The 22,588-nt window shown below is 40.2% G+C and overlaps 1 protein-coding gene across 8 annotated transcripts in view; it reads left to right on the top strand.

The window, feature by feature from the left end:
- The window catches only part of LOC124607482 (transmembrane GTPase Marf), a 176,002-nt gene that overhangs the window by 135,492 nt on the left and 17,922 nt on the right, over window positions 1-22,588 (top strand). For all 8 annotated transcript variants that reach the window (XM_047139849.1, XM_047139841.1, XM_047139843.1 and 5 more), the window contains 3 exons: window positions 7,365-7,572; window positions 12,468-12,691; window positions 22,082-22,240. In XM_047139849.1, coding sequence (XP_046995805.1) covers window positions 7,365-7,572; window positions 12,468-12,691; window positions 22,082-22,240 — 591 coding nt within the window. The remainder of the gene's footprint in view (window positions 1-7,364; window positions 7,573-12,467; window positions 12,692-22,081; window positions 22,241-22,588) is intronic.

Below are 22,588 nucleotides of genomic sequence, written 5' to 3'. Positions count from 1 at the left end.
ATCAAACCCACCAACAAGCAACAGTACCTCCATTACGACAGCTGCCACCCATTCCACATCAAACGGTCCCTTCCCTACAGCCTAGGTCTTCGTGGCAAACGAATCTGCTCCAGTCCGGAATCCCTGAAGCATTACACCAACAACCTGACAACAGCTTTCGCATCCCGCAACTACCCTCCTGACCTGGTACAGAAGCAAATAACCAGAGCCACTTCCTCATCCTCTCAAACCCAGAACCTCCCACAGAAGAACCACAAAAGTGCCCCACTTGTGACAGGATACTTTCCGGGACTGGATCAGATTCTGAATGTGGCTCTCCAGCAGGGATACGACTTCCTCAAATCCTGCCCAGAAATGAGATCCATCCTTCATGAAATCCTCCCCACTCCACCAAGAGTGTCTTTCCGCCGTCCACCTAACCTTCGTAACCTCTTAGTTCATCCCTATGAAATCCCCAAACCACCTTCCCTACCCTCTGGCTCCTACCCTTGTAACCGCCCCCGGTGTAAAACCTATCCCATGCACCCTCCCACCACTACCTACTCCAGTCCTGTAACCCGGAAGGTGTACACGATCAAAGGCAGAGCCACGTGTGAAAGCACCCACGTGGTCTACCAACTGACCTGCCTACACTGTGACGCATTCTATGTGGGAATGACCAGCAACAAACTGTCCATTCCCATGAATGGACACAGGCAGACAGTGTTTGTTGGTAATGAGGATCACCCTGTGGCTAAACATGCCTTGGTGCACGGCCAGCACATCTTGGCACAGTGTTACACCGTCCGGGTTATCTGGATACTTCCCACTAACACCAACCTATCCGAACTCCGGAGATGGGAACTTGCACTTCAATATATCCTCTCTTCCCGTTATCCACCAGGCCTCAATCTCCGCTAATTTCAAGTTGCCGCCACTCATACCTCACCTGTCATTCAACAACATCTTTGCCTCTGCACTTCTGCCTCGACTGACATCTCTGCCCAAACTCTTTGTCTTTAAATATGTCTGCTTGTGTCTGTATATGTGTGGATGGATATGTGTGTGTGTGTGCGAGTGTATACCCGTCCTTTTTCCCCCCTAAGGTAAGTCTTTCCGCTCCCGGGATTGGAATGACTCCTTACCCTCTCCCTTAAAACCCACATCCTTTCGTCTTTCCCTCTCCTTCCCTCTTTCCTGATGAGGCAACAGTTTGTTGCGAAAGCTTGAATTTTGTGTCAGTTGAGTCAGCTGCTAAGTGCTGATGGTGGGTTTAAAGTGTGACGCAGATCCCTCAAAGCCATGCACCCAAATTGTCAACAAGACACTGTACAAGCTGGTGATAGATCCAAAATTGTTTGGGCCGTGTTTACATGGAATGCACTGGATCTGTTCCGACTGAACCGATCATTGACTGGAAATGGTTATATTCGGCTACTGGAAGACTATTTGCAGCCACTCATGGACTTCATGTTCCCAAACATGTCATGGGACCACAGTTATTTGCGATTGATTTGAAGAACATTCTGGACAGTTCAAGCAAATGAATTGGCCACCCAGATTGCCCGATGTGAATCCTTTCAAACATTTATGGGACACAATCGAGAGGTCAGTTTGTGCACAAAATCCTGCACCGGCAACACTTTCACTTGTGGAAGCTATAAAGGCAGCATAACTCAGTATTTCTGCAGGTGACTTCCAGTGATGTGTTGTGTCCGTGTCACGTCGAGTGCTAAGCTGTGTCTGGCACGATATTATGAGGTATCCCATGACTTTGTCACCTCAGTGTAAGTAGGCCCACAAAGTAGGGAACAGCAACCAGGAACCTCTTGTTTTCACATTCTATACAACTTCTGGCCTTGAATCAGAAAAACACTGTGTGGCTGTGTCTAAAACACTTTGTGCGCCAGTGTAATGGATCAGAATATCCCAAAAAAAGTGCAGAGAAAAATTTTCAAATGTTTTGGCCTTCTTTGGAGTCAGATATCTCATGAAGTTTACTACTAAAAAAAAAAAGGACGCAAAACTCAAAAAATTACAACTTGGCACATATATTAACCATACCTGGGGCAGAACTCTGTCAGTGTATCTTCCTTCCTAAGCACTTATTGTGGATAATCAGGGTGTATATGACCCGGGACAACCGGGAGATCCGGGGAAAAAGCCTGGAAGCGTTTCATCCGGGAGAAAACTGGGAAAAATCTGGAAATTTTTTAGAATTCCAGGAATTTTTCATTGTTTGTTTCCAGTTAATTTTTTGTAGTTTTGACTGGTATGAACTAATACTTAAAAAAAGATATTACTGTATCCTGCTACTGCACTATCTAGTATTGCCCAGGTGCAGAAATATCGTAGATCCGGAGCTGATGTGCAGAGCAGTCTGAATTATAGTGGGAAATTTTGTAATCTCCACATGACCTGTGTTTACATTTAGTGATTTTGCTGTTTCTTCTTCGTTTACTGCTCTGCCATCAAATTAAAACAAAACGGATTTCTGTGGCGGGGAGCAGTCAAGTGAATTAAAATACATTCACATAATTACGGAAGGCAAAGATACATTATTAGTTTCCAGATTTGATTTTATGTCCACCTTTTCAACAGTGGAACATTAATCACCTTACAGAACAATGAAGTTATTTTTGTCGGTTTGCTAAAGAAAATTGGCTTTTATTAACCTTTCCCACTGAGGCAGTCAATGTATTTGAAACGAAGCCACACTGTTGGCTAGTTTCAACCGCTCTCTTCATTTCAAGTGTGCGTTTTCATCTTCTAGCACATATGGCATTATACCATAATAAAGAACCAAAACATGAGGCAATATAGTACTGGTACTCCAAGAAAATTTAAGTCCCAAAAACTACACTGAAAAGCTTAATATCAGGTCGAGGCCTACTTCATTGGGAATCTGGACGTGCGTCATTGTAGCTGCGCAAGCGTGGTGGCGCCTGTTATCTGGTGCTCTCTGGCAACTACTGAAACAAACATGTTTCTAACATGTTGCGGGAAAATATTGCAGATGGTGGTTTGAAAAGAGTTACTTTCAGAGTAAATTTCCTTTCACAGAAGTTGGACTATGTGCAAGAATGTATGATGAATTTCTTAAATCACAGTGCATTTGCCTCTTATTTTAAAACAACTCTTTGGTGATGAGCCATTTAGAGGAATTTCGAGCCCAGAAGATCAGACATATATGTCGTCGTTATGAGTAAATTGATGTAGTACTACGGGAAGCCCTCTTTCCTCTCTGGTAACTAATTTATTTGGGGAAAACTTCGAGGACACGTCACGGGACTCGACTAAAAATTTTGCTGGCACATTTGTTATATATATCCTAATGTGTAACACGCGCAAAAAGATTAACATTATATATGAAAGCTCAGCTTCTCTTGCTGTATGTGGAACCTTTGCTTTTCTAGTAGCAACACTACGTATATTAATGTAAAACATTAACTTTTCCAGTTTGTGTATTCGCACTAGTTAACAGTGATGTTGCTATTGGCTGCCCTATGGTCTGAATACGTGCTGTCATCGGCTGGCGAGATCACATGACATGAACTATGACTGGCTTACAAAAGCACATCACAATCTCGATTTCAGTGGTTCGGAAAGTAACGTGGTGTTTGGTGGAATTCAAATTTATACTTTCGTAATAGAAAAATATGCAGCGTACATGTTGCTGGCTATCAAAGATCTTTCCAAAACATTTTTCTTTCCCTGAGTTTCGTTTTCTAAAGCGCCGGGAAATTCTATGCCTGTGTGTAAAAACATAACCATTCAAGAGATTGATAAGTTTTACAATTCCGATCAAAAATCTACTGTCATTTAATATGGACAAATGTGTTTTCACTTGGGAGAAACTGTATTTTTAACCAGGAAAAATCTGGGAATTTTTTTTCCTTGTCTGTGTATACACTCTGATCATACTCAATCACATATATGGCTGTGATATATAAAACTGCAGAAATAAGCCAATTTCGGATGTAAATCTTGCGAACGGATCGCTTCAGAAGTTGTTCTTTTCAGCACCACTGGAAAGAGCACACTTTTCTCCACTATAAATGTCTTGTTGTATCTTAAAGTTGATTCAGCAAAGGGGTGAAAAGTAAGGTTGAACTTAAAAAGAAAAATTGCTCCCAGTATGCTACCATTGCAAGATGTCCATCTTGCCCAATGCATAGTGCCAGGTGAAGCAGCTGTGGGATTGGCAAACTGATGCCAAGACATAGAAGATGAAAGAAAGCTACAAGAAGATGATTTGCAAATGGCCGTACTTTAGCTGGAACTTGCCAAAATCACCAGTTTTAGCCAGTGGATTTCAACCACACTCAATTAGCTGGGTTTCAAATGACACAACTAGTTTTGTGACCTCGGTTTATCAATCAACTGACACCAGTGTGGTTTTAGTGTCATTTTTAAGTCTTATTCCTGGCCAATACATTGCTTGCATCTACAACAATCGATGGTGAATTGGTAACATGTCTGAAGTTGATGCTGAAGAACACGGTGTCTTAGTGAAATTCATGTACCCTCTTGGTCCAGCTCACACCATCTGTTGGCCTTAAAGTGAAGATAAATATTGGATTCTTGAACAGCACACTATCATGAATATTGCAGCAATGTTTGATAACATCATCATGCCCATCTTGTCTTTGTAGCCATACATGGTCACTACCAGAATAGGGACAGAAACTGACTCAGCTAATGGTTTTTAACTGTTTGAGCCATCAGATTCCCATGATTACCATGGCTATTTGGAACACCACCATTGGTCTACCAGTTGTCATTCTTGCTTGTCTTGAACTTACGGGTTCAGCAACCTATACAATGTTGCGTGCGATTATAACATATTACACATAACTTTTGTTGAAGTTCAATCTCATAATTGGCCCCTTTGGTAAAGTGACTTGTAAGATGCAACAGGATGTTGCTAGCACAGAAAGTTGTTCTCTTTCCAGTGGTGCTAGAAAGAATAATTTCTGAAATGGCCTTTTTGCAATATTTGCATCAGAATGTGCTCGTTTGTCTTGATTTTAAATTCGATGCCATGTTTGTAATTGGGTATAATCAGAAATAATTAACTAAGCAGAAAGATACGCTAATAGTCATTTCCCATGCACCATTAAGAATTGTGCAAAGTTGTAGTACCTTTGTATTTTTTCTTCTGTAGATATCTGATCCCAAAGATGGTCAAAAAATCTGTAATATTTTCTCTGCAGGTTTTTTGAGCCACTTTAATGTTTTATGATGGCTCACAAAATGCTTTACATGCTGCCACACTCTATTTTTCTGGTTCACAGACAAAAGTTACCCAAGACCTGAAAGTAAGAGTTTCCTTCTCTCTTTTGTCTTGCTATGAAAGAACTTCAAACATTGGGTTTTGTTTGTTTTTCAAGAACATTTGTTGAAAAGCCATCCAAATAGAAGGCCACTGTTTCTTATATACTTAAATCTAGTAATTTAAAATTTTGCACAGATTCAATTGTAGGGCAGGTCTACATGCAAAGCAAATTTCAGGAAAATTTGAAGCACAAGGCGTGCGAAGCTCATGATCACTTGAGATGGAATGACCATACAGCAAAATACCAATCATTTCTAATGCCAGTACTGTGTTGATTATGATGATCTTTTGAATGATTAGAGCAAAAAATGTGCGTGTCATTAAATATTAAGATTTGCAAACATTAGTGCTTCTCCCAAAAAGTTGATTGATACTATGAGAGATTACCGAATTCACAGTTTCAACTAGAATGCTAGAAAGCTTAAACAGTAGTTGATTATGTTAGCAGTGACTGGTGAGAAGAAGGGAAAAGTTCTTGGTAGCATAAAAGGCATGGTCTTAGCTTTCTTAGAGGATGATGAATTTAGCCAAAATGAAAATGCATTAAATAGAATGTTGCATGTAAAAACAACAAAACTTTTTGCAGAAGCCATACTTCATTGACAGATTAAAGAATTAACTACAATAATTAAATATAAAATGCACATGTTAAAGTGAGGTTTGCATATCTTTTAGCAGTTGCATTTTCAAACTCAGTTTTTTCTAACCTTGTCTAGAAGGTCTCCAAAACAAACATAACTTTTCTGGTAAAAAACATTGGCACTTTCTAATGAAACAAAAATTAAGAAGTGTGATGCATATTATTTGAAACTAACTGGCAGATTAAAATTGTTTACTCTACTAGAACTCGAACCAGGACCTTTGCCTTTTTTGGGCAAAGTATCTACCATATCGTTCTGTGATAATATTTTGCAGCATGACATTAATGCACAGATCTCATTAAAAATTGATGGCATGTTTACATAGCAATAATTTCTAGAATACTCACAAATAACTGCTGGAGTTTAGTAGAATTGATGACAAGGGTAACTTGCGTGCAGAACAACTGAAGGTCATTCAGAATACTTTGCATGTACAAAAATTATTGCAGTCACAAAATGTTCAAAAAATTGTAACTGATTTTTCCACAACTTTCATCTTGCATAGCATGAAAATGATGAATGATTCAGCTTTGAAATTTTGTCACTGCAGTGAGCACAAAAATGTGTGTCTAATCCAGACATATCACCTACATTACTACAATTTTTAATTTTAAGCTGGCTTGCATGTGGCCTAAACTCATAATACATATTGCGGCCCTCTACTGGAAACCTACTAAAACCGTGAATTACAGGAATCTCCCTATTATATGGGTGCTGATTGTACAGTTTGTGAATTATTGATTCCTAGTTTAGCAATCTTAAAAACTGAAATGTAATGTATTCTGTTGTAATGGGGACAAATATTTTTGTTTAGAATATGGCGTTAAGCACTTGACTTGTATTTAACACTGGAAGACGATGTAAGACCAAATCCCACCATCAGATATCTGTGAAATATGTTTCCAATTTTTCCCCATTTTATTTCAGTTAAATATGGGGACTATACTCTTGTAACATATCCATGGTCAATTTCTGATCAGTATGTTTGCCTTGACCTTTCCCTAGGAGCTGAAGGTCAGTAATTTTCAGTACAGTGTTTCAGATATACAATATGTAAGTAACACAGTGGGCTTTAGAATTTGATGTGTAGCATGTTTTGTTAACTCAGTAAATTGCAGTTTCTGTTAAAAACAGTGTATTTTGGAATGTGTGTTTTCTGTTATCCCTGCAGTCTTGATCTGTATAAACCTAGGTAATTGGGAGCGTGCTGTATTTGTATCTTGGGCTCAAATTTAATTTTACTCTACATGGAATATCTGTGCAAAATTTCTCTGAGATTGGAGATGGTTGAGTGGAGACCACAGATCCACATTGTGTCTGTTAATGACTGTTAAATTTATTTTTCCTTTACTAATATTTTTCCTTTACTAATACAGCCATTCACACAATTTTGGTCATTTTGGTAGGTCTCAAAAGCACTCAGTGAAGAAATTCGTCGTTTGTCTGTCCTTGTGGATGAGTTCAACTTACCATTTCATCCAGAACAATTGGTTCTCAACGTGTACAAGAAAGAACTGCATGCTCATGTGGAAAATGGACTGGGTAGCAATCTTCGTGCACGGCTTTCTACAGCATTGGCCATGAACATTGAGAACAGTCAACGAGAAATGACAGGTTTGTCTCTTATGTTCTTATTGCTTTGTTTTGTTAAAAGCTGTGACAGTAATGTAGCTTTTATTAAGAAAGTATTGCCTGAAAACTTTGGCCGTACTATTTGGCTTGGATACATATTACCACAAACAGTTACAGTTGTGTAATAACTAATATTTGTAGTGTAAGGTGTGCATCTTGAATGATTTTTCTTATGTACTATTTTTTAATTAGTTTGACTTTTCTTATGTACTATTTTTTAATTAGCTGGGCAAGTTGGATGACAATATATAGGCTTCGAAGGGAGATGGGAGACAGTAAATAAAATAAAGTAACAACAGACCACAATAGACATGAGAGAAATCTTGGAGCCCATATTTAAACAATCAAATATTTCTGAGATTTGTAATGTTATTTAAAAAAGAAAACATCTATTGTGCATAGCATATGTTAAGATTCCTCATTCTTACGTCTTAGGCAGAGGTTGGTACGCCCTAATTGAAAGAGAGGGGAACCTCTTGTCTGGATGGAAAGTTCACCGATACAGTTTGTTGAAATACCAATAAAAATTAGTACAAAGCAACAGCATGCCATGCATTTGTCATGTGTCACACTGCTTACAGCAACCTTTAGATGGAATAAATTTAGAACTGTTTTTTGATCTTTTAGTATGTCTAGAAGGAAATACATGTATAGTTGTCTCATCTAATCAAGTTAATGCACAGATCATGTTGTAACCCTACAGCATGAGTGTGTGTAATCAACCAGGATGTGATAAAAGTGTCTCCGAGGCCAGGCCAGAGAGGTTTGCCTTACAGCCTGGGCAGATGTCGCAGTAAGCACTTTGCTTCGTGCACAGCAGCCCAGTATAAGCCCAGCACACCAGGCCCTAGGCACCACTTACACTTATTTGCTTATTGTATACTCACCTACAGATGTGTTCTATAATTATGAGACATTGTACTGTCCTGTATTCATGTAGTGTTATTGTTGATCTCTTCATATAGACACAGAATAAAACTTGGTTGGTGATTTCTGATATTGTATGTGAACAACATTACAACATACTTCGCAATGAGTGCAGTATTCTGTTGTGTGTTTCATTTCTTTGGTTCAACATACAGCTAACATGTCAGTAGAAGAAGTTGTTAACTCTCTTGTTGAAAAACAGTGATCTCTCATTGACCAGTAGCAGGCATTTGTGAACAACGGCAAGGTCTCACCGACCAACAGAGACTCTCTCCTGGGCAGTAAACAATTTGGCACACCAGGTTTGACACAACCCCACCTTTTCTTCTGTACGATGACTATGTGGAAAATTGGGAAGCATATGAAAAGTGCCTCCGGCAACATTTTCAAGCTTCTGGAGTCGCTGACCCCAATTTGTGTAAGGCTCTTGTCATAGATTTCTCCTCTCCTTTTGTGTCAGCTTGTTCCCACTGCTTACATTGAGTTTTACTGTTATCAAAAGTGGCTGCAAAAGTTGTACAGAGCATGGGCAGCAGAACTTCATGGGCTGAGCCGACATTGCTGGTTTGTTACTGAGGCCCACCAGAACTCGGACGCTATTTGATGGTTGGTGATGCTATAATACCCCTTGCCTCTCATTGATAAGTTCATGAATGTGCTTTACAGTGTGAAGTATGTGTGATGTTAAAAATGCAAGTGGACCCAGGCACAGCAGTGGCTGTGTTAAATTCTCAAACATGTGTTGCTCTTGGGTGTCTAGCATTGTTCCCTGTATCTCAACATTTGGTGAGTTACAATAAAGAGCAAATACTCTTTTTGGGACACTTATCTGCTTGCGTACTGTATAAAGCAGTTGTTCAGCCTTTGACCTTTCTAGTAGTGGATGATGTCAACACTGAGAACTTATTTGTGTTAGGTGCCTTTTGGATTTTCTGTTTCAGATGGAATGCATTTGGTATCGGATCAAATTCTGCCCCAACAACTGGATGCACTCTACTCAGAACATTCCTCCCTGTTTTCTGAAGCTCTATGGTGTGCAATTAAGTTAAAGGCTCACATAACGATGAAGCTGACGGCGTGCCCCATTTCTTTTCATGCCCACCCAGTCCTGGTAGCTTTAGGGAGCAAGTCAAATTGGAACTAGATCAACTTAGATCCTGTGTGTTATCACGCCTGTCTCCTCTAGTGAATGTGTGCTGCATTGGTAATTGTCAAAATATGTAACAGCAGCATTTGGTTCTGTCTTGATTTTAAAGTTGGGTGCTGATATTGTGGTCTCATGTTCCTCAACAGATGAACACTTCATACCTTTTTCATGGTGCTACTGTCAGTTTGAAATGTAATTTGGATAAATCACAATTTTTCCAATCATATGTCATCCATCACAGTCAAGCCTTTATGCCAGCATGTCAATGTCATTAGAGCTTTGCACATCCTACCAATATCAAGGAGTTGCAGGCCTTTCTATGAAAGATTTTCTACTACCATAAAGTTCTTGTTGGTGCAGTCACATTGGCCCAGCCACTTCATGTTCTCTTACATGAAGATGTTCCTGCCACCTGCGAGTGGCTTTTATCCTGTAAGGTCAAAATTACACTTGGCACTTTGCTTGGTTACCTTCCAAGCAGGCCAACATCTTTTTTAGGCCACTGACACCACCCAGTATGGGTTTGGGGTTGTTCTTGTGCACAAATATACAGAATGTTCCAAATGCCCTATTGTGTATGCTTCCAAAACTGTGAATCAGGCACAACAGTGCTATTCACAGATAAAAAAAGAATCTCTTTCTATTGTGTATGCCCTCAAAAAAATTTTATGTTTTCCTGTATGGTTGTAAGTTTCATTTGATTACTGATCATTAACCTGTTTTGTCTTTTCAGTCCTTCAGCATCTTTACCAGACAGAATGGCTTATTGCCTGCAACGCTGGGCTCTGTTTTTGTCATGCTGTAACTAAGAGATTCATTTCTGACCCACAGCAAAATACACTACTGCTAATGCTCTGTCACGATTGCCAATCAGCCCTGATCCAGCATTTGATCAGACTGAACCGTTGTGTTTTCATTTAGACGTCAAAGTCCAAAAAACTGCAGCTGATTGTCCCATTACCAGTTCTTGGATTTCAGTGGCTGCCATAGCTGATCCTGTTTTATGTCAAGGTTGTTCAGTTTGTCCACCACAGCCAGCTGGATAAACCACTGGGCTGAGCGTCAGATCCTTTGCGTAATTATTATGCTCTCCCCTACCTCCTGTCTGTTCTTGATGGTGTACTACTGTTGGCTACTGAAGAGTCAGCACCCATGGTTGTGATTCCATCCACATTGCATTGGGACATCATGCACCTTCTCCAGCTGGACTAGTGGGGTGTTTCTCTTAACAGAATTGCTGGCCCCCCTGCCACGTGTTTTGGCCAGATGATAATGAGATCATGCGTGTTGTGACAGCCTGCCTGCAGCATGCCACCCGTTAGGTGGCACCATGGGCCTCTCTTTCCCCTAGGCCTCTGAGCATATTCACCATGATTTTGCAGGTCTGTTCCTTTAACTCCTGTTGGCTTCAAGTATTGGATGCTTTCTCAAAAATTTCTTATCTGGTTCGTTGCCCACCCACATCCATGGCTGCAATGGTCATGTGCCTCTCAAAGATTTTTTTCTTTAGAAGGATTGCCGTATATGCTTGTGATGGACCACGCTCCACAGTTTTTGTGTTGAGATTTTGAAGATTTTTGTACAAAGAATGGCAATCAGCATATTATGGCTCCTACCTTTCATCCCCAGGCCAATGGTGAGGCAGAGTGACTGGTCCATACATTTAAAACTCAGGTGAAAAAATAAATCACTCAGTCTTCTCCCAAGAAAGCCCTCGATAGGTTCTGGAGTTCGTATGGTTTAACTCTAGTTGGCAACCATAGTCTGGTGGAGAGTCTTCATGGCTGCTGGCCCCCTACATTGCTCCATCTGCACTGGCCCATACCTGATGACCTGCCGGCACCTGCCAGAAGGTTTGGCCAGCACTCTTTAAGTGGATACCAGTGGTCATCGATCGTTGTTGAGGCCGCCGCTGTGATGGCTTGGTGTAATGACACTATGACCACCTCCCCCCATGCTTGAGTGAACATGCACTGCAGAGCCCTCTGGCCCCGCAGCTGCCTCCACCATCTGCACTGGACCCCGCAGCATGATACATACCCCCTCCATCTCCTGTGTTGTATTCGTTCTGGGTGTTGCCACCACCGGGTGGAGTAATCAGTGCTGTGCTGCCTCCATCTCCACAGCCCCTGTTGCCACTGCTGCCAATGTCACTGTCTTCTCTGTTGCCTCCATCACTGTGTGCCTGCGTGGATATGGACATAGATGCTGTGCCTCCATTACAAGTGCTCCTTTATGGTCTCTTGGGAGAGTGGGTGCCAAGCCCGTCCACACCCTTTGGCATTTCAGACTGTATTCTCTTGTGACAGCATCTTCTGATGAAGATATGAACATCTCCAGAGTGAAAACTTTTCCCCAAGGGAAAGGAGCATTGTAACCTGATAGAGTGAGCACACGTAATCAAACAGTACGCACCGCCATTGACAGCCTAAAGAAGTAGGCTCGCATAGGCACAAATGGCACAGCAAGTGCTGTGCCGTGTGCAAAACCACCTTATACAAGCTGGTGCACCAGTCCCTTAACCATATTAATGTTTATGCTTAGCGGATAGACTGTGCTTTAATGTATTCTATGGTTAAGTGTGATTTACTGATTCCTACCTTATTTCTTGTCTTGGTGTATCCCTTCTTGTGGAATTGGAATAAAGATTGGTTGCTGAGAATTCTGATATTGTGTTGTACAATGTTATGTAGTATTAGTCATTGCATTTTCATGAAGCCAATAGTTCCTGTAGTTAGATGTTCAAAATCTGTTATTTAATAATGTGTTACAGATTGTAAATTGCTTTTTCTTGTTTTGACAGAAAGAATGTCATCGCTCCTTCCTCCAGAGAAAAAACAAGTATCATTAAGTGTCCTACCCCGTAGGGAACCTTTTGAGATACTGTATCGGCTCAATTGTGATAACCTGTGTGCAGATTTTCATGAAGATCTGGAATTTCGGTTTTCATGGGGCATTACAGCATTGATAAATAGATTCACTGGCAAACAAGGACATCGAATTGCATTACACAATTATGCTCACATGGTATGTTATTCTGCCTAAACTACATGGATGAAACTTATTTGCATTTGTTCAGCGACATGTTGTTTTGTGTTCATAACTTAAGCAGTACCTGAACTATGACAATATCACAAGCTATGTTTGGTAGGAGTGCAGAGTGCATCTCAAGTATTGAGATCATGTGCTCGCTTGCTGATAGTAAAACAGTATGTTTGCTGTGCTCTTGAATTTTTTTAAAATACTCATTATGTTGGCAATGTTGTGATTTGTTTTGCATGTTTGTCTACTATAAAACAGATTTTGGAAATCATTTCTGTGCAGTTGCTGGACAGCCGGTTAATTTGAGAGTGCTGCAAGCCAAGGGCTAAAAATTCTGTGTAATCCCTGTATATACAGTGACAATCACAATCATCAATTGCCATTTGACATGCACTGCTGGCTAAAGGCTTCCGCTAGACTTTCCCATTATAATGCTCTTTTTCTATATGCATGTAAGCTGGTTCTGCATGTACCCAACCTCCATTAAGTCATCATCTCATTCCTTTCCTTATCTCTTCAGTCCACATGCCATCCAATCAGCTGACTGTATATCCTGCCCAACTCTGTTTAAGTTCATTACCTTAATAGCTACATCTTCCATCTAGTTCATATCTTGACCCATTTATTTGTTTTCGTGTGTCTCTTAAAGTGATTCTGATAATGCATCTCTCCATTGCTCACTGCGCAACAATCAGTTTTTGAATGATTTTCACATTGAGAAATTATGTGTTACTACCATAAGTAAATAGTGGTAATACACGGTCATAGTAAATTTCCAGGTCGTCCTGCAGCATATAATTTGTTTTGAAAACTGCATTCTTTTGTTGTTCGTCCATTTATTATCTTCAGCTGATTTGAAAACAAAGACTTGTCAACTTCATTGTTAACTGGTACTGTTTTCTATTTGATGTATTGAGATTACACACAACTTCAGTCTTTTTTTGTAATTGATGTTCAGATTGACTATCAAACATACTATATCAAGTTCTTCCAGTCATTGTTGAAGGTATGAGGGGCATCAATAAAGTAAGTTTTCCTGGGGCTGTGAACTGCTATTTGCAGGAAGTGTTGAACTGTTATTCAAGATATTTACCACTTGAATTCAGAAATTTGTCGTACTGTGGGACCAACTTTTATATCCTGGTGTCATAGGAGTGTGCCACCTGGGATTGGAACCATTTTATGACCACCATTTCTGCTTCTCAGTGAGCTTGAAAATACTGACTCTGATTTTGAGGCTCCAGACCAAATGTAAATAATTGGGAGTGAGGTCCAGTCTGTAGAGTGGATGATCAAACACCTCCCAGCCAAAAATTAGTAGGAGCGTTGTTGTTCATGAAGCGCTGTGTGGCCGAGCATTGTCATTTAACAAGACAATACCGACACTAAGCATCCTGCATAACTTCTTCTGAGTGGCTCATCACAAATGCCACATCGTTTCACAATAACACTCGGAATTCACTGTCTCACCCCTGGTCAGGAAGTTAATGAGGAAAACTCCCCGTCTGTCAAAAACCAGCTCCCACAGCATCATAGTCTGCATGTATTTTGTCTCGCAGGTAGAGCCACAGTGGCAGTAATGCATTAACTGCTGTCTGGTTTCTGAATTATTGTATTATGCAACCCGTGTCTTGTTAATTAATGATATGGCCAAGAATGTTGTCACCATTGTCATTTTACCCATCGTCATCATTTTACCATGGCAGAAAAGTCGAAACTGCTCCAATACACTTTGCTTTGTGTTCTGGAGTCAGTTTCTTTGACACCCACCTGGCTCACAGTTTCTGGAATAACAGGTGCTCCATGACAATTTTGTGTGACAAGGAGCGGCACCACATCTGTGGGAACTGAGTGTTCACAGACAAGCTTGCCTGTAGTAATGGATGGCCTCCCACTATACTCCTTGTGATGAACATTTTGGCAGCCTGCTGCAAAGTCTCTACACCAGCAATGTACCATCTGCTTGCTTATGACATTAGGCCCATAGGCGTGGCTCAGTTAATGAAGAATTTCAAATGGTGCCATGTTCTTTGCATTCGAAAACTGACTGCGCTTCATTTACAGTGGGAAGTAGAAAAAGAGCCTCCTATTTCAGCCTCTGCTGTGAGACCTTGGGAAATGCGCCATGCTGTGCCATTATTCTGTCACACACACATGGTCACTTTGTGCAACATATGGTTTGCTGTCGCTAGGACAAGTGGGAAACTTACTTTAAGGACATGCCTCGTACAGTATCATCCACAAATCAAAGGTGCTTGAGATATGTTCCATTAATATCTATTACTTCATCACTTTCCCACTTTAAGAACACGATAACTTCCTTTAGGATGACTGAGCATAGTTTTTATGATATGGAATCTACTTGCCAGGTTCATCTTCCAGATGTGAACTTCTCAGTATCTTGTTAAAGTCTTAATGCATCCTGTAGCATTGACATGTGTGTTCTTTTATATAATAAGATTGGCTGAATCAGTACATCATTACTGATAGGCAGTTTATGCAGATTTTATTGAAAAATATTCAGAAACTTTCTCAAAACTCATTTACTTCTGAACAATGTTATTTCTGCATTCCGTACTTTTGTTAACAAGTTACAAGAGTTCCGTTGCGCTTTATCCATATTTAAAGCCAGCCCATTTCTTCACTTTATTAAAACCCGGTGTTCCTGTGATTGGCGATAATTTTAGTGAATATCTTGTACAATACTGTGTATAATTTTTTGTCTTGACTGTCTCCTGTCTTGCAAAGTAATACAGTTTTACCACTATTCCAGTATTCCATAATTGTCCTCCTCTGGATACATTATGTAAATACTTGTGTTTACCATTGAAAGATTAGAGCTTTGGTGACTGTTGATGCAATATATATTCATTTTTATTAATCAGTCCCAGTCATATGTTCTTTACACTGGCAGTATCTGTTTCAATAGTTTTGGCACGATCGGATGGACTACAGTAATAATAATAATAATAATAATAACAACAACAACAACAACATTGTCACTTTAGTGGGATCACAATAATTGAAATAAGACAAATAACTTTTCAGATATAAAACTGGAACACGTTGGTAGTGCTGCAAGAACTCTGTTACCTTACTCCACCACAACTGTTCTATGAGAAGTCCTAAAATGTAGTTTCACATGTTAAGCACATGAGCAGCCAAAACGCTGCTAGTCTTGGTCTTATTCTGTGAAGATTGGTGAGCTCAGTATAGCTAGTCTCCCACATTCAGGCAACTTGTATATTTTGTTCACTATTGGTATATTCATTTTGTGAGTTAGTGTTGAATAATGTTTGTTAGTTAACTTTTTGCTTAGATAAAAAACTACAATTCTGATAATTAAAATAGATCTGAAGGTTAGTAAAACTAGCAGTTGCATTTTTTAAGATGGTTGTACCTTACGTAATTAATCATGACCAGCACAAAAGAGTTACATGCCTAGACAAAACACACTCGGTATCATTTGTGGGCTCTACAGGAAATACCCACAAAAGCACAAATAATTCAAACATTTAAATTAAACACAAGGGCAGAGTAACTTAAAGATAGACAAGGTCAAATGGTAGACTGAAATCCACAAAAAAAAGGCCGTAAAGGCTCCACAAAGTAAGATAGAAAACAAACTTCTACAGATATAATATTAAAAATGAGAATGGACAGAATATAAATTCTTTCTACATAACAGTATTGCCTCGTGTGACGGCTTGTACCAGGAACACCACCACAGCACTAGCTTACTTTCTGTTTCCAGGTAACTGGTTCTTAATCATGATGTGTATAACCCAAAATACATGAAAAAATTACATATATGTAATGTAATATTACAAGTAACATTAGGGCAGTGTAACTATTAGATATATAGATAATAGAGCAAATTTCCAGAAAGCAACATTATTAAAATAAATCTCAAAACAGTTTACGATTTGTTTTATGATGAAATTCATATTGTTCATTAAGAATGGAACTTGCTAACTTTTTTGCAGTGCATATTTCTACTAACAAATGTGCAAGAAACTACTTATATATCAGAATTAGAAAATTTCTCAGAATCGGATGAAGGGGGCATGCCTATGTAGCTGGTTCCTGGGGGTGTATGGGGAACTTGTTTGCAGACTAGTGCCTGTCTGTGAAGGCCCTGGTGAGACCTTCAGTGTAGTGGGCAAGTGTGTTCTTGCCACTACAAATACACTGTCCCCAGGTGGCCTGATTGTGTGGGAGGCATATTTTTGTGTGGAACGGATGTCATCCTTTGAATTGCATGTACTGCTGGTGGTTGCTCCTCCCTTTCTCTGCTCCCAATTTTGCACATCCCCCCCCCCCCCCCCCCCCCCCCAGCTTCCTGGCCCCCAATTTCCTAATTTGCACCTGGCAGTTGCATCGTGCTACCATCCAATCCCTGTCTGCTCCGCCTGACAGCAGTCCCCCACCCCTCCCTGCCATTACTCCTCCTTCCCTGCCACATTCCAAATTGCTGCTTTTGTTCAGTGTGAAAGTTGCATTCCAGTCAGAGCTGCCAGAAATAGTGGTCGTGTGTGTGAGGTGTGCTTTCTTGTGTGAATGAATGTGTTTTCTTTTCTACAGAAGGCTTTGGCTGAGAGCTAAATGTTTAACAGTCTGTTTGTTGTTTCTGTCTGTAACTCGACATATCATCTTCATGGTGAGTTCAATCTATTGTTTTCCTAATATTGTTGATGTTCCGACCTGGTCTTCCCTCTATTTATTTATTTTTGTTCTCCAATAATCTATTAAACAAATCGTGTTTTTCTCCTCATCTGATCCTTCTAATGTATGGCTTGTACCATTTCTGCTTTCGTATGCTAAGTTTCTCACTGAAGAAATGTACTGTAATTTATGTCCCTTTTTGCATTAAAACCCCATGATACTGTCTTCTAGTAACACTTATTGTGATTTACAAGTGTTATTAGTATTCATAGAGGTGTTCTACTTCAGCATCAAAATGTGAAAAAGTTAATACATAGGCTTTGGGAACCATGGATTATCTTTGCTTTATTGCTTGTTTGTGTTTCATAGGTCAGTTTGAAAATTAAGGAATAATGTTTATCACAAACTCGATTTGTGTAACAAGGAAGTAACTAACAATGATACTGCCTCATGTGATAATTGCCTGATACCTGTGCAACTAATTGCAACTTTCAGATAATTCTGCCATTATCTGGAACCCATATTATTAGAGTCTCCATGCTGATAATGTTCTTGGTCTTAGATGTTTAGTGAATGAAAGTAATGAAGCCAATTGAGATACAGAATAGAAGGTTGTGGTCCATGTAAATTAAAGCAAAGCAGTAAGAAGTATTCACATATAACCAATAACATAGCTTTTGAATTTTGGAAACTTCCTAATTTTGATCATTGATTCAATAAGAAACCTTAAGATGTTTTGCAGCTAGGTAAGATTAGTCCACTCTTTATTCTAGAAAAGGATGGGTCATCCACAACAAAATTAATCTTGTTACTTGCATTGTGGTCATGGAGATTGCAAATAATTGTAAACTGACTTTTAGTCTGTCCTTGAATAATTTTAAGGTGGTATTGGAGTGTGTGAGTAAGAATTACAAGATCCTTAAGGACCTCATTGTATTTGGTTATCAGTTCAAAGTAATGTTCATGTTGCTGATTTTTACATAATTAACACTTCATTGATCGTAGCTGCACTGATCCAGAAAAGTAATTCACAAACCTTCTGTGCATAATTGTCCATTTTCTGGTACATTTCTTTCAACTCTTTACTTAGTAGTAATATGTCATCTGCATATGCAAGACAATTGAAGTTACCATCCGTCTCTACTCCAGCCCACTCCTGTTGCCTACACTCTTTTGTTACTTTCTCTAAGATGACATTGAACAGAACAGTTGAGAAAGCATCCTGTTGTCTGAGGCCTGTCTCAATCTCAAATGTTTCTGGTGTGGCTCCTCAGAAATGTACTGCTGCCTGTGACCCTTCCATACAAGCTTGCACTATTCTCACTATCTTCTCAGGGATTCTGAAGTCACGCATTGCATTGTAAAGGCTATTCCTGTTGATGCTGTCATATGCATGTTGAAAATTGACGAACAGGCTGTAGGTATCTTTATCATAATCCCAGTGTTTTTCAAACAATGTCTTAGTGTGAAAATGTGATCTATTGTTGGTTGGTTTGGTTGAAAGCCAGCTTGGTATGCCTTTATGTTGTTTCTCTGTGAATGGTTGCAATTTTCTGAGGATAATGATGGCCAGCACCTTGTATGTTACATTCAACAAACTGATTCCTCTGTAGTTACTGCATTTCATTTTGCTTCCCTTCTTGTATATTGGGCATATTATAACCAATTCCATTCTTTTGGCAGTGCCTCCTTCTCCCATATCAACTGGATCAGTTTAAATATCTCTAAGTGTAAGTTCTCACCTCCCTCCTTGATTAATTCTGATGTTATTCTGTCCTCCCCTAGGCTTTGTTGTTTCTGCGTCCTTTGATTGCAATCTTCACGTCTTCTTCACTAACTTCCCATTCTTCTTCACTAACTTCCCATTCTTCTTCACTAACTTCCCATTCTTCTTCGTCTTTTGTTTCCTCTGTAGTGTTTGTAGGTAATATCTAATCTTGGTCTGGGCGATTCAACAGTTCTGAGAGGTATTCTTTTCATCTTTCTACAGTTTTTTCCTTGTCATTTATCAAGTTGCCATTCTTATCTCCAATGTAAAAAGTTGGACTCTGAAATCCACATTTCCGATTTTTTATGTATTGGAAGAATTGCCTCGAGTTCTTGTTTTGGCGCTCTGCCTCAACTTGTTCTGGCTAGATATATTCTCTTCTCTGCTCTTAGGATTTGCTTAGTCTCCCTCCTGATGTTGATAAAATGTGCCCTTTTCCACTCATTCTCCCTGTCGGCTAGCCACTTCTCCCTCATTTTCAGTAGCCTTCTGGCATGCCTCGTTGAACCATTTCCTCTTCTTCATTACCTTCTTTCTTTCCGGTGTATCCTCCGCTACACTTAGTACCGTGGACTTTATTTGTTTCCATCTTGTTGTTTTTGTATTTCGTAACAAAGAGTTTTTTTACAGGATTGGGCTTTTAGCCCAATGTCCAACCCTCCTCCTTTATCTGGGCTTGGGACTGGCAGTGGCTGTTGCAAGGCAACTGACCCCAGGCGGAGTCACAAATAAAGCTTTCGGCCATTAAGGCCTTCATTGAAAACAGACAAAACACACACACACACACACACACACACACACACACACACACACACACACACATGTAAGGAGGAGGCTGGGGCAGGGAGGGGGAGGGGTAGTATGGTGGGGGTATTGGACATTGAAGTATGCAGGTTAGACGGAGGTAGGAAAAGGAGCGAAGTAAAATGTCTGGGTGTGATGGTGGAATGATGGCTGTTTTGTGCTGGAATGCCTAACAAAGGTTTAGGCCAGGAGCGTTATGGAAACATAGGATGTGTTGCAGGGAAAGTTCCCTCCTGCGCAATACAGGAAATCTGGTGTTGGTGGGAAGGATCTGTATGGCACAGGCTATGAAGCAATCGTTGAAATGAAAGATGTTATGTTGTGCAGTATGTTCAGCAACAGTGTGCTCTACTTATTCTTGGCCACAGCTTGTCGGTGGCCATTCATGTGGACTGACAGCTTGTTGGTTGTTATGCCCACATAGAATGCAGCACAGTTATTGCAGCTTAGCTTGTAGATCACATGACTGGTTGCTCAGGTAGCCCTGCCTTTGATGGGATAGGTAATGTTTGTGATCTGACTGGAGTAGGTGGTGGTGGGAGGATGTACGGGACAGGTTTTGCATTCAGGTCTATTACAGGGGTATGAGCCATGAAGTAAGGGGTTGGAAGTGTGGGTTGTGTAGGGACGGATGAGGATATTGTGTAGCTTCAGTGGATGGCGGAATACCACTTTGGGGGGGGCGGGGGGGAGGGTGGAAAGGGTAGTGAGCAGGACATTTCTCATTTCAGGGTACGACGAGAGGTAATTGAAACCCTGGCAGAGAATGTAATTCAGTTGCTCCAGTCCTGGGTGGTGCTGAGCTATGAGGGGAATGCCAGACTTTGGAAGGTGGTGGGAGACTAGAAAGATAAGGTACATGAAATTTGTTTTTGTAGAAGGTTGGGAGGATAATTACGATCTGTGAAGGCTTCAGTGAGATCTTCGATGTATTTCGAGAGGGACCACTAGTCACTGCAGGTGCGATGACCACAGGACTTCTTGGTATGGAATGGCTAGCAGCTGTCAAAGTGGAGGTATTGGTGGTGGTTAGTAGGTTTGATATGGACAGAGGTACTGATGTAACCATCTTTGAGGTGGAGGTCACCATCTTGGAAGGTGGCTTGTTGGGTTGAGTAGGATCAGGTGAAGCAAATGGGGGAGAAATTGTTGAGGTTCTGGAGGAATGTGGATAGTGTGTCCTCACCATCGATCCAGATCACAAAGATGTCATCAATGAATCTGAACTGGGCAAGGGGTTTAGGATTCTTAGGTTTTTAGGAAGGATTCCTCTAGTTGGCCCATGAATGGGTTGGCATAGGATGGTGCCATGTGTGTGCCCATGGCCATACCCCAGATTTGTTTGTAGGTAATACCTTCAGAGGAAAAGTAAATGTGGGTGAGGATGTAGTTGGTCATGGTGACTAGGTAGGAGATTGTTGGTTTGGAATCCGTCAGGCATTGGGAAAGGTAGTGTTCAGTAGTGGTAAGGCCTTGGGCATTAGGAATGTTAGTGTAAAGGGAGGTGGCATCAATAATGACGACGAACAGAGCACTGTATGGTAAAGGGACAGGAACTGTGGAGAAAGTGGTTGGTATCTTCTATATAGGAGGGTAGGTTCCAGGTAATAGGTGGAAGGTGTTGGTCTAAGAGAGCAGAGATTCTCTCTGTGGGGGTACAGTAACTGGCCACAATGGGACATCGTGGATGGTTCGGTTTATGGAATTCAGGAAGCATGTAGAAGATAGGAGTTCAGGGAGTGGTAGGAGTGAGTAGAGAAGTAGACTCCAGGGAGAGGTTGTGGGATGGGCCTAAGGATTTTAGTAGCGTCTGGACATCCTACTGTATTTCTGAAATGGTGTCAAAGTGGCAGGTTTGCAGGTGGAAATATGTGACAGCTGGCAGAGTCCTTCTGCCAGGTAATCCTTGCTGTTGACAAAAACAGTGGTGGAGCCTTGAAATATTTTGTACATGATAAGCTGGAAATTCAAGTATCGGTGGTTTTCTTTCTTTCATTGTTTCCTGTTCTGTACTTCCTCACGTTTCTGGTAAGAACGCCATGTCCTTCATATATCTCAGTATGAATACTTATTTACCTTGTGGTCCTTGTTTTATTTATTTATTGTTATTATTATTATTATTATTATTATTCTTTCAGGTACCGCGTGACATTCTTTCTCCATCAGAGACCTTGGATGTTGCACAGATAAAATTTCCTACTAACCAACCAAGCGATGATTGGTCTATCCCATCTAGGTTACTGATGGCATCCATTGGTTCACAAGGCACAATGGGTGGACTTCTGGTTGCTGGGTTTGTAAGTAATACACAAATAATTATTTTATTTTTATAATCTAGGTAGGCTTGGCGTGTGCCTCACAGAATTTGTAACAGAATGTAACGTGCGCATTGAAAGTTTTCACACACCTGCATAATTATATATCAGTGGAAAAATATAAAATAAATATAATAAATGTAATATATTTAATAATACAATATAATAAATATAAAATGAATAAAAAATATAAAAATATTTGCACATTTGAAGATATTACGTATTATTATCTTATTATTATTATTATTATTCGTTACAGTCAACTTTGGACTTATTATCTTATAAGATATACTGTTGTATTCATTTGTTTTCTATTGCTTTTGTGGCTTT

The sequence above is a fragment of the Schistocerca americana genome, chromosome 3 (genome assembly GCF_021461395.2).
Source record: "Schistocerca americana isolate TAMUIC-IGC-003095 chromosome 3, iqSchAmer2.1, whole genome shotgun sequence".
In the NCBI taxonomy this organism is placed as follows: domain Eukaryota; kingdom Metazoa; phylum Arthropoda; class Insecta; order Orthoptera; family Acrididae; genus Schistocerca; species Schistocerca americana.
Note: the sequence above shows the minus strand (reverse complement) of the source record. Positions and strands in the feature narration are given on the sequence as shown.